Below are 13,458 nucleotides of genomic sequence, written 5' to 3' on the forward strand. Positions count from 1 at the left end.
CACGCCTGGGCAGCAAGCGGAAGTGCCCTCTTTTTGTGCAGCCATCTGCTGCCGGCGGTGATATTCTCTCCACTGCAGAAGCGGCCCTGCATCCAACAGGGAAGGTCTGAATGTCCTCAGTAGTGTGCACACGCCTAGATTGGACATAAGGACTACATTTTTGCTGAAAATCTTGTTTGCTGAATCTAATCAGTACTGTTGGAAAAACCACCTTCCCACTGCTGCCCAAGATTATTTCTGGCTGCGGAAAAATGCCCAGGCATCAGAACAGAGTCAAAGCCTTTCTTTCATGGGGCCTTAGAGGATTTCTCCAAGATAAACTTGATGCTTCAGAAAATAATCATAGTAGTAGTTCTTCACTAAGTGAATTCACAACGATTACATTCTAACCTGAAATCAGGTGAGAATCCCAGCTACACTTCTCACTAACTCTGTGGACTTGGCCACGTGATTTACCCTCCCCGAGCCTCAGACTTCTCATCTGGAAAGTAGTGGTAATAACATCTACCTTGTGGCATTGACATGAAAATTTGATAACATACGTAAAATATAGGTGCTCATAAAATGATATCTGTCACTATTGTTATTATCACTATTATTGTTAGTGTTCATGTGTATTTAAAATCATTTTCTTTTCTAGGAGTTTGGTTCCTTACATTTTTTTTTTCTATTAAAAAGCCCATTTTAAAGCCAGTGTGATCAAAAGAGTGAATTATTCAAGAAATACATCAAGACACGGAATCTAGGAAACGGGGTATCTAATAAAAAAGAGGCAATAGGCTGAATAGAAGAGAAACTTTAAAAAAAATCTTAGGCTCTAAAGGAGGTAAAGATTATCTGATAGGTTTGAGCACTTGGAAAACTGTTAAGATTTGGTCATTAGCACAAAGAAAGTTAAGCAAATTTAACTTGATAAGTTCTTAACTCTAGAAAATAAAAAATGTGTCCAAGAAAAGAAACATGATGACAGTTCTACTGATTCTGCAGTCAAGAATATTTACATTGTCATAAAAACGCAAACAACTGAATTCTGATTTAATAAAATTGTGTTAGAACCATAATGGGACAATGCGTCAGGAGAGAGTTAAATCCAGCAAAATAGAAAATCAACCTACAAGGTCCAAAGTTGATTAAGCAGGATACAAAAACATAAATAAGTTATTTAGAAATATGATGGTATATTTCAGAAGAAATGTTGAAAAAAAGCTGAAAGTAGTGATGTTTGGAGAGCAGGCTGGTGGGGGGGGGTTAGAATGAGGAGTGTGGGTATCATAATAAGCTTTTTTTAACTGAATGAAAGGTTCTTTAAATTCTGTAGTGCTTTACAATTTTCAAAAGTTTCACATACGTGATTTCATGTAATCCCATAACCCTTTTATTTATCCCCTAACCCTATATTGCCCCCATCCCGCCACTAGTAACCACTAGTTTGTTCTCTATATCTGTGAGTCTGCTTCTCTTTTGTTTTATTCACTAGTTTTTGTTGTATTTTTCAGATTCCACATATAAGTGATATCAGACAGTATTTGTCTTTCTCTGTCCAACTTATTTCACTCAGAATAATGCCTTCCAAGTCTATCCATGTTGCTGCAAATGGCAAAATTTCATTCTTTTTTATGGCTGAGTAGTATTCCATTGTGTGTGTGGGGGGGGGTATGTGTATCACATCTTCTTTATCCATTCACCTGTCATAATAAGCATTAAGTGCCATTTGGCTTTTTAAAGGGATGAACATAATATTGTGATTAAAAATGAAACATTGAAGAAAAGAAATGCACATTTGAGATATAATGGACATCCCATACACAGACACACAGACACACACACACATTGATAAGCCCAAGTCTACACAATTTAATCTTTGTAATATTTCCTGAGCCAAAACTAAAGACGTAAATGAGATCTATCATCTAACAATCAATATTATAGGATTTGGTAGTTTGGATGAGGAGGAAAAGGAAAGGAGGCAGAAAAACTTAAGAAATGGAAGGCATGGCCCCTGAATTCAATTATCCTCCAGTCTGGTAAGAGGACAATCTCATAGGAGAAGGAGGCTAGGAAACTAAAAATTCTTTTTAGGGAGAAAAGGAACAGAAACCTTTTATAGGCATTTCTGGCTATGTCGCCTAGAGATTTCCTATGAGCTGTTTTTCAAAATTCAAAAGAGAAAGACTTGTGTGTGTTTAGCTGACAAGTTGAGCTGCATGACATTCCAGAGAGAAAGGAAAATCATGGTTTTTCAGCTAGAAGAGACCACATAGATCAACCAACCTCTGATTGTACAGATGAGGCAAATAAACTTAAAAGAAGCTATGTATCTTTCCCTATGGGGGACCAGAACTAGACTTCTAATATCACTTGTGTGTTCTGGTGAATGCCCAATACTAAGTTAGCCAGACTGTACTATAGTGGTTTGAGATGAGAAAAATCATAATTAAATTTAATGTTCCACTGATGACATCCAGATAATAAGATAATATTAACCATTATCTACTTGTATAGTGCTTTCAAAAGTGTCCTTATCTTCATTCTTATTTAATCCTAATAATCCCGTGCTGATAAGCAGATTCAAGTTCAGAGACATTTACTAAATGGTCAAGGGCAAACAACCACTGAATAGCAGATTAGATAAACGGACTTAAGTGTTCTGACTCCTTGTCCAACACTGGGAGTTTTTCTTTTTCATTAAAAAAAGAAATGAACTAACCCACTAAACTTTAGAGAACATTTTAGAGAAATGACGTTGCTTTAAAAATGCTTTAACATATTTTAAACATGCAATCTCTTAGTAGTGGTCAAATATTAATTAATTAAATTAATAAATGAATTATTTTAGGTTTCAATGACAATTCTGCTGAAGGGATAGTAGCAGAAATATGCAAAATGGCTATGGTGGGAGAAAATCTGTCATAAGGAGAGGAGCCGTGCATGTCTAACTAGGGCTGCAAAACATTTAAGGCAGCAGTTCCCCTTCAGAGCTTGGCAATAAATGAATATTATTTCTCCAAAATTTTTCAAGTAAAAATTAATTCTGTCCCTGCAATTCTTAAAATAAAGAGGCCAGGCAAAAAAAAAAAAATTTTTTTAATGGTCAAGGAATGTTGAAAATAAGTAACAAAGAGCAATTGCTCTTCCTCTAAAAATGGCTGTTCATGGATCTTCTAAGGAGAAGACTCCAAACCACTGACTTATGAAAATCAACTTGCAATTTCATGCATACTATGTACAGCTGTCCGATTCACATACACACATCCAGAATGTAGGGTGCTCTGGTATCAAAGTGTGGGGTTTCCAAAATATAAATATTTCAGTGCTCTAAGATGGCACTTTTTTCCTCAATAAGGCAACAAAAATGCAAAGATAAATGTCATTAATTGCTCCAGATGTTTCCCTCTAGAGAAGTACAAACTATAAACATCAATACTGCATTCCACTAATAGTTTCAAGCATTGGCTTAAAGCATCATTAATCTTACATTTGTAAGAAGGTCTGCAAGTGTATGCCTTGCATTTTACTGAAAGTTTCAATCAATAGGTCCTCCTTGCTGCTTTCATTCTAAATAGCAACACAAAACTATAGTACATGCAGAAGTGTAAATATATATTTATACATATACATAACATAACATAAAGTCATGTAACAGAAAGTAACTGGAAGTTAGATTCTAACCATTTTAGACATTGCATTTTTCAGGTGAGGTGTTATTTTTTTTAATTGATTATTTTAATAGTTGGTTTTAAATCTCTCTTGCTGGATCAACACAAGGCAAAACTAAAACTCTGTGTAAGGCAAGTATGTCATTGGATAACTTGTCATTCTTTTTCAAAAATTGTCCTTTTATTTTTCAACCTGTTTTTGGCAAGTAACCTACATCGCTCCTCTTCTGTTTGGGATTGTGTTGTTTCTTTTCCCCACATGATGGCAATTTTTAAAAATGATTGCAGTTCCTTTTAATAATTCTACCTCCCATTATGTTGATTTCCTATTATGGGCATTATGCTGATTGACTATTATGGGCATGTCATTCCTTGACATGAGATATCAAGGAATTTTGGCATTCACAGGGAAGTAATTATGTTGATTTAGCTGCAGTTTTCGATTTTAGTTTTCAAACCAAACATGGACACTTGTGAGGTTCCTTGAATCACAAAGATTCTCTCACAGTGAGAATTCTTAACCTGTGTGTATAAATTTCCAAGACATCTGTAGACAGACTTTAGGAGGACTGCACAATCTCTGACACTGTAAAAAAATTCTCTGTGCTTTTTGTGAGAAGGGGATCCAAAACTTTCACCAGATTATCAGAGGGGTCTCTGACCCCACAGTGTTTAAGAACCAGGGTTCCACTGGGTACTTCTAGTTAAATCTAATTTTAAAAGGCTTCAATGGGTGGTAATGGTTTCAGAATTATTTTCTTCCAATGTTCTTTTCAAAACTGAATTCAAACAACCTTGCATGTTATCTTCAAAGACTTCTTTTTAAAAGATTGCATAATAATATTAGGTATAAGCACTGATTATCCATAGCCTTTCCCTACTTTGCCTCAGAAATTTACAGTAAACTAATGAGTACCTTTGTTTTCATTTTCATTTTGGGTCAGATTTGTGGTTTAAGTTTTTCAACTTCCCATTTCATGCAAACTAGAGTTTAAATGTCAGTTATAGAGATCATGACTTGAACTCTGTCAGCAAAAGGTATGGTAATAGCTCTACACCTGAGGTACTGCAGACTGGCACGAACTCAGAAAGGCACAGGCTGATAAAGAGACATTTGCCCCAGATTTGCCTGCTCTTTGATAAAAATTCTGTCTCAGATTAAATAAAGCTCTTACAACTCTGTAACACAGATCAGACATGCAAAAATTCCGTTAAAGACAGAATTTGGTAAATTAGTTCTCTCTTACCGACGCACTTGATTAAGAGGAATTATAACAGATTTTCGAGGTCCTGAGAGAAATGGACCATCTTTAGATATCCCTTTGAGAGACATATAACCCTAGGGTCTCTTATCAAGAACAAAATAGGGATTGGAGGCATCAATAGAAAGATGATACTTTCTAAGAAATTGTACCTCTTTGTCTGTGAATAGGTTTATGTGATTACGGAAGTGGATCAGGGCCCATGGTGATCAGGGCACTGCTGTAGTGGTAGCGCCACATTTTTGTGTGGTCAGACACAAACTGGCATTTTAATGCCTGCTTCCTTGAGAAATGCCAGAATGGTGCCTGTCAGGACCAACATCCCACTGATGGCTTTGTCCTGCAAACCCTCACACACCTCGCTTCCTCCTAGTGGCCATGGCCCTTGCCCTAAGGCAGAGGCTCCCAACTAGGGGCCAATATGTCCTCCATGCTGCATTTGGCAATGTCTGGGGACATTTTTGATTGTCACAACTAGGGCGGTATTACTGGCATCCAGCGAGTAGAGGCCAGAGTAGCTGCTAAACAGCTTACAACATACAGGACAACACCCTACAAAAAAGAATTATCTGCCCCAATGTGTCAAGAGTTCCATGGTTCAGAAATTCTGCCCTAAGGCCAAGTCACTTTTCCCCACTCTGTGAGATTACAGAGGTATGCACGATTCAGACCCACACTTTTTACAGGGCCACTAGAATTTAGTCAGTTTGAATGCCTTGGAAATTGTGCTGCTTTGGGCAGAGTGGAGTGAAAAAATATCCTAAAATGTGCCTCCACCTTCCTGGTTAATACCAACTCCTTTCTCCAAAAGGCAGATTAAATATCAACTCCTACAGGAAACTATTACCTATTTCAGCATCACCTCCCGCATATGCTTTCATTACCATAGGCTTACCCCAATAGCAGCTCTGTTCAAATGATTTCCTATTCCCCTACTAGATTATAAATTCATTGAAAGCTGGGTTTGTTTGTTTTTTAAATCCCTTAGTGTCTTAGTGCCTACCAGAATGCTTAGCCCATAATAGGTACACAACAAATATATGTTGAAGAAAAGAACAAGTCTGGAGGACTGGCTTGGATTCTGAGTACCTTCCTCCAAAATAGGTTTACTCAAGACTGTTTTAGGTGAGCACAACAACCCCCAAGATATCTAAGGATGCCTGACTCCTTGTCCTCCAAGAACATGAAACTGGGCAACGTCATTCCATGGCATGTAGGTTCATCAGCGTTGGAGTGGAAATTCTTGGTGTACCAGAAGGTAGCCATAATGATGTTTACCTCAAATGCTACAAGACAAAGACTGTAGAGATCATAAGATCTGGTCGGGGACTTCCCTGGTGGTCCAGTGGTTAAGAATCCACCTTCCAATGCAGGGGATGCGGGTTTGATCCTTGGTCGGGGAACTGAGATCCCACATGCCACGGGGCAACTAAGCCAGCGCGCCGCAACTATTCAGACTATTGAGGCCGTGAGCGCTGCAGCCTGTGCGCCACAACTAGAGAAGTCCACGTACCTCAACAATAAAGAGCCCGTGCGCAGCAATGAAGACCCAGTGCAGCCAAAAAAAAAAGATCTGGTCAGGGGTCTACGGCAGAGCTCTCCCTAAATGTCTTTTCTTAGGAGGAAGGAGGGCAAGCTCGGCGTGTTACTTATAATGAGCTTGGCTTTGCAGTCTATGTTCTACAGAACTTCTCCCATCACTGAGGGAGGAAGAAGTAGAGTTGAGATGAATAAGCACATGGAAGAGGGTAGTGGGGTAGCCCAACACATCTCTACCAGTAATCAGCTCACACCAGTACACAGGTACAAGTCTGCTAAAGGAGCTGACTATGAACAAGGCCAATTCTTATGTTGGCTGCCTGTAGATTATACTCAAATCCACAAGAAAGTAGGAGGACTAAGTTTAGAATAATTTATAAATGTGCTTTTGTATTAAAAACAAAAATTCTGAGATTGTAACATGACTAGGTATCATATTGAAAAGCACCTCTCAAGTTTATAGCACATCAGTGATAATTTGTACTATATGTTATTATGGAATATAAAACAAAATGATTTAAATGTTACAGATAGGATGATGCTATTGCATTACATTGTGCTGTTATTTTGGCAAAGCACATCAAATAGGATTTTAGCAAAATACTTAATGTGATTATAAGTAAAACATTCCTGACGTGAGTTGGCATCAGGAAAGAAAGACAGGGACATTTCAGAACATTTGACTTTATTTTCCATTGACAAGCACAACATAAATAACGTACATTTGTTAAGTACACAGACTAGCTATGACTAGAATGCCATCAAAATTCTGATGTACTTTTCATAGTCTCTTTTATTTTTTGTCCCCACCATATTGAAGACTACCCTTTAAAACATACTGGAAGATATGTTTAAATACACTTAAGATAACTAACTACATAAAGGTGACAACAGTATACCTTCCCATTTAACCACGTGTGTAGGGATGGGATGCTGAGTAGGAGAGGTGGAGAACTGTACACTTTCTATATACTGAGCTTTACATGGTTGATTAAAGTGCCAATGATTTCAATTCTTACTTAGATACATTTTGAAAATAATATATTCATCTGTTGTAAACAGATCAAAATAATCAGTGCCTATTTTTAATTTGTTTGCTTAAAGAAATGTTCAACTTTATGTTATTTGTACAAAATTGTTTGGTTAAAGAAGAGGGAGAAGGTAAGATATTTCATATATATGCAGGAAGATTGGGAAGAAAAAGAGTTTAGCAGTCAGTGATGACTTGAGTGAATTTAACATTCACTCTTACAGAAAAGAACACTGGCCACTCCTCGCTTTGTCCTACTGATGCTCAATTATGAAAAGATAAACGTGGCCTCTTCCTCTCCTTGCTTCTGTGAAATGGCCTAAAAGGATGAAGAATCTTGACAAGTTAGAAATATACAGGTTTTCCTTCACCTCTTTCTCTTTGTTCTCTGTCCCACCCTCCATGCCTGTTTCATATGAGTGCCCTTTCAAAAGCTGAAAGAACATTGAAGTCCATCAGGAAGTCATACACATTTTCTCCTGCTGAACATTACAGCTTTGATTTCTACAGAAACTGAAAATCATAGAAAGAAACTATTTTCAAATAACTATTAAAGTCTGGTGATTGGCTAGCTTTTGGCTAGATATCTGATTCACTTTAATTAAAAAGCCAAAATATTCTAATTCTAAAACAATTAACGAAAGAATTTAAGATCTGCTCTAAAAAAATTTAGAAGTGCTATCATCTCTAAAATGCTCAAAAAGCCTGAAAAGGCTAATTTGTATCTGATGGTAATCTCTTTCCTTCTTATCTTTACTCCCATAATAAAATTATTTCATCAAAGCAGATATTAAAAAGCAGACTCAGATGTTTCATATATTAGGACGTTAGCATATTAGAAATGTGAAACCATTCTCTCTCTTAAAAGCAATCCCAGCTTCACCATAGTAAATATTTCTGTTACTTTTTCTCCGTGAGAAAATGGAAAAACAGGCTGGAGGCAAGGGCACTGGGGGAACAGTCTCGTTCCTAATGAAGAAATAAGCATTCCAGTGGATATTTGAGTTGTTTATGATTTGAAACAGATTGATGTAAAACTTCTGAAAATAAAATAATTTTCATTCTCAATAGATAAAATGTTTGATTTATATATGAATAAATATGGTATATATCTGATTGAACTGCATTTCTAGAGAATCAAAATGTACTTGGCCTGTGGTATCATAATGTAATGGTTTACAACTCAACTTGTATAAATTATAAGCCTTTAAATAGAATCCTCACTTTAGGAATTATAAAATAGAGGCTACATAAAATAAAAATTCTGTGCTCTTTCATTACTTAAAAGAGTAGAGAACAGGGAAGAGTGAGAAAGGAAATGTAAAGTAGCATGCTTTGAAGATGTATTTCCATCTGACTTAAAAACTAACTGTCGACCTCTTTTGGAAAAAAAATGCCTCACTTCTAGACTTGTTGAAGTCTTTCATAAATATGTATAGTTTCAGTTTTCCCTTTGTCACTTTGAGAACAAAGTCACCCTGTACTACTCTTTTTACTTTCTTCAGTTTTATTCAAGGTGGACTCAATCCAAAAAAGGCATTCAGGGAAGGCATGTGAAAGATTTTACTTAATAACTATAACATGAATCATTATAAAATTGAAACCTTTTGCATGAGAGTAATCCAGGGGAAATGAACTTTTACATGTAATTAGTAACTATATTAATGATACCAATATAATGGAGTTTTAATTTTTGAATTTTCCCTAATTCTCTGTTTCATGCTTCATATGTAATCACCACCTGTCAGTAGTCTTAGAATTCTGAACTGATAGCAGCTTCTTAACAAATGTGCATGTGAGTTTTAGATTGATTTCCAAATTTTGTAAATAGACTCTATCATAACCTATGTTAGGAAACATCACAGATTATGTCACCTCTTATTAGCATTGTACTGCAACTCAGAAAACAGTTCTGTCAATTTAGCCACAATATTACTCTTCATTTAAAAAATGTTATAATCTCATTCATTGAACAATTCTTTTCATTTATTTAGACCTCAGTTTTTGCAGATTTGAGACATAACACAATCACAAAGCTAGCAATAAACAAGCAGTTGTGAAGATTGGGCATGGTTGGTGACCTAAACTTTTCACAGAGGTAAATCATGGAAATTTTAATTATTCCATACTAAGTTTTTTATATGTTTGTAGTAATAAACACTCTCTGTAGTAATAAAGTCTCTCTGTGTCACTCATCTTCTAGTAATCTGTATATTTCAAGAGAAGTTTTGGGGTTAAAATATGAGAATAAATGGGCAATATATGTGCCTAAAATTTCAAAAAACAAAATTTTTCTATTTTCTGTAACTGACTTAATCCCAATACAAAGAACTATGATTACTGACATGGGGAAGACTGAAAGCAGATCACTAATCTGGGGTCAAAACCAACAAAAACATATAAAGTATTAAATAAATAAAATTCCTAATTCTTGAAAATTTAATATTAGAATACTGCCACAGATTGTCCACCTTATTAAAATACTGTTTTTTCAAAGTTTTTAGTTTGTTTATTACTCAATGCCAGTGTGGCCACAGGGTCTTTTATAGTTAACTTTTATATGAGCTTCCACAATTTTATTCCATAACATGGTCAAGAGGTCTTTTATATAATGAAGAAGTGTTCAGTATATATGTGTACTTTTAAATTGACAATCATTTAAATCTGGCATGATTAAATGTTTACGCTTACTTAAAATAACTTCATATGTAGCATTAGGTAAATTTGATAAATCTTGGGATAACACATTTTGTTTCTTCAATTTAAAATATTTTAAAGATATCCACCATACTTATCTTATTTGAAAAGTAAACTGTTCTAATTGGTTGACGTGTCATTGTTCTCTTCTGTGACACAACACAGCGGTATAAATTCAGTTTGGAAAATCAAAACTGCTTCGTAAAATCTACAACAGCTGACTTTACATATATTTCTACATTGCATTCACTCACTACTTTCTATTTAGTTTCCTAGGTCTCTATTTTTTTCTTAACCAATACTGAGAAGTTTTGGAATTCTCATAATTTTTGCATGCATTTTTTTCCTGCTCAGATATATGCATGGATAAACTAAGTATATGCGAGTGAATTTAAAGGCCAATGAACTTAAACGTGGAAACTGACATACTCTTCTGCAGTGACTTTAGATGTTTACTTCCTAACCACATCTAGGGCCTCTGAACAACATCTCTGAAATCTAACCTCAACTATCATACAAAGGCTGATATCATTTAGGACTTATATTTCTTATCAGGTTTTCCATGTACTAACAAATGGCTGCCTACATAACAAAACTCACATGCTGTTTACGTAATTCTTCCTTTTCCATGTCCTTTTTTTTTTTTTGACAATAATATTATATTTTAAAGTCTCTACTAAAAAGATAGTCTCTTATCTCCAGATCTTTCTTCCAGAATTACTTGTTTCAATTATTTACCTATTCATTAATTCTTTCTTTTTTAGCATCTTTAAAACATCTTTATTGGAGTATAATTGCTTTACAATGGTGTGTTAGTTTCTGCTTTATAACAAAGTGAATCAGCTATACATATACATATATCCCCATATCTCTTCCCTCTTGCGTCTCCTCCCACCCTCCTTATCCCACCCCTCTAGGTGTTCACAAAGCACCCAGCTGATCTCCCTGTGCTATGCAGCTGCTTCCCACTAGCTATCTATTTTACATTTGGTAATGTATGTATGTCCATGCCACTCTCTCACTTCATCCCAGCTTACCCTTCCCCCTCCCCGTGTCCTCAAGTCCATTCTCTATGTCTGCGTCTTTATTCCTGTCCTGCCCCTAGGTTCTTCAGAACCATTTTTTTTTTTTTTTTTTTTTTAGATTCCTTTTCAAGCTTGTTCAAAAACTGCCATCATCCACAACTACCATGTATCCCTGGGCAGGAATTTGTTTTGTAGTTAAGTATGAGTTTTAGGCTGTTTTGTCTTTATGCATTTCTGTGGTTTGATGAAAAGTGATATTTCTTTGACAATAATCTCAATTACCACTTGGGAGTAGCAGTCTCTTAAATTATTAATACAAATAACGCACTTTGTTATGCAGCAATATGACACTGCACATTTGAAGATAAATTTGTGTTTCTGTAATTAAACAAGCAGAGATCATTCACTTTATCAGCTTGATGGTCTGTAATGGCATGAAGCGTTTCAACCATACTGTGGGGCCCCACCGATGTGCACTTGGTTTTGGCAGATAATGATTCATTCATTCTCTGAACAAATAGTCATTGAACACTTTCTATATTCCAAGTGCTGTACTAGGTGCTGGAAGAAGTAACCCAATCAAGCTCATACCACTTGAATTTATACTATGTGTATATCTAAACCTAGGGTCTGAGGACCACTCAAGAGGTAAAACCTCTTCACTATAAGATCATATAAGTGCACTTTTTTCCTGAAAAAAAAAGTATGTAGTTTTGTTTCATCCTCCATGAGGTGACCTGTAGGATAATCCAATTCTATGGCAGAGAGAGATTTTATAATGGGGTTTTAGTATAGGTTATTTATCATCATTTTTTCCAAAACTTAGACTAGTGGAATGATCATGAGTTACAAAAGTGCTCCCAGCAGATATTTTTTCTTTTATTTGAATTTTTGAATTTTATTTTATTTATTTATTTTTTATACAGCAGGTTCTCATTAGTTATCTATTTCATACATATTAGTGTATATATGTCAATCCCAGTCTCCCGGTTCATCCCACCACCACCCACCCCCCCGCCACTTTCCCCCCTTGGCGTGCATACGTTTGTTCTCTACATCTGTGTCTCTATTTCTGCTCCCAGCAGATCTTACCTTCTCACTCAATTTGACATGGTCATTTAAATTGATTCCTCCTGATTGACTTAGAGTGGCGTACATATTAATCTAATAGATATTTTGTACCTCTTAAAATTAATTCTCCCCCAAATGCTTATTGAACACAAACACAAATGTAGTTACTATAAAGGAGTATAAATAGATCTCAAGTTTCTAAAAACTAGGAAAGCAAAAAAGGAAAAAGCAAATTAAAATCTTCATGAGAAAATGTTAGTAAGTTTGCAAAATGAATGCTCTAGAGAGTATGAAGAACATTTTATGTAGGTCTGATTTGAAAGATTGTTGGGGAAATCTTTTTTTTAAGTGTAATTCTCAAAACTTAATGTAGTGACCTACCTGTGCCAAAAAGATATCAAGCTTAGCTATCAAGGTTTGTACACATGTAGACCCTGAGAGAAACATTTTAAGAATAAATATTTAGATAGAGCTACTTTGAGAAGAGGGCAGAGAAAGTGCTGTGAGGGATCAATATTATTAATTTCCTAATCCTATAAATAGGCCAAACTATGGAAAGTCTTTATGGAAGCTTCAAAATATTTATTGGTCTTAGAATCAGAGTTAGAATTTAAATACCCAAAATACTGAAGAGAATACTTTTGGTGGAAAATCAGGGAAGACAATTAGCCAGAGTACCTATATTTAGTGCTCAAATCAGTCCTTAAATAGCCTTTTGAAAAATCACTTCACTGACTCCCAAGCACAGTTTTACGAATCTTCTGCAGACTTATAGAAATTAAAAATGTAATCAAAAGGAAGAACATTTAGCAATTTGGATGGTCACAAATTCTGTCATTTTTGAAATAAATGGAATTGACTCTTATTCAGATAATGAGTAAACCTAATTACCAACCCAACCAAAACTTAAACTTTGTAAGGTTAGCAGCTAATTTACATATTGAGCAATATTTAAATAACATCAGTACCAATGAACACTGTGGATACGTTAGAGATTTTTTTTTTATCCTAACTCAACTTTTTAAAAAAATGTAAGGGGAATAAGAGTGACACAGAGAGAAAGAGAGAGAGAGAGAGTAAAAGAGAAAGCAGAAGGCCAAGGTCTTTGAGCAAAAACAAACCTTGTCTTCAACGATCTGTTCGTTAAATTCCCCATGTATTCAGAATACTAGAATATT

The 13,458-nt window shown here is 35.5% G+C and overlaps 1 protein-coding gene across 2 annotated transcripts in view; it reads right to left on the reverse strand.

The window, feature by feature from the left end:
• The window catches only part of PTGER3 (prostaglandin E receptor 3), an 80,859-nt gene that overhangs the window by 28,963 nt on the left and 38,438 nt on the right, over positions 1 to 13,458 (reverse strand). The window contains exon 3 of one of the 2 annotated variants that reach the window (XM_028166707.2): positions 7,198 to 7,921. The exons of the other annotated variant lie outside the window; for it this stretch is intronic. Coding sequence (XP_028022508.2) covers positions 7,742 to 7,921 — 180 coding nt within the window. The 3' untranslated portion in view covers positions 7,198 to 7,741. Of the gene's footprint in view, positions 1 to 7,197; positions 7,922 to 13,458 lie in introns of those variants that run through there. 2 annotated transcript variants of the gene reach the window in all.

This window comes from Balaenoptera acutorostrata, chromosome 1, assembly GCF_949987535.1.
Source record: "Balaenoptera acutorostrata chromosome 1, mBalAcu1.1, whole genome shotgun sequence".
NCBI classification, from domain to species: Eukaryota; Metazoa; Chordata; class Mammalia; order Artiodactyla; family Balaenopteridae; genus Balaenoptera; species Balaenoptera acutorostrata.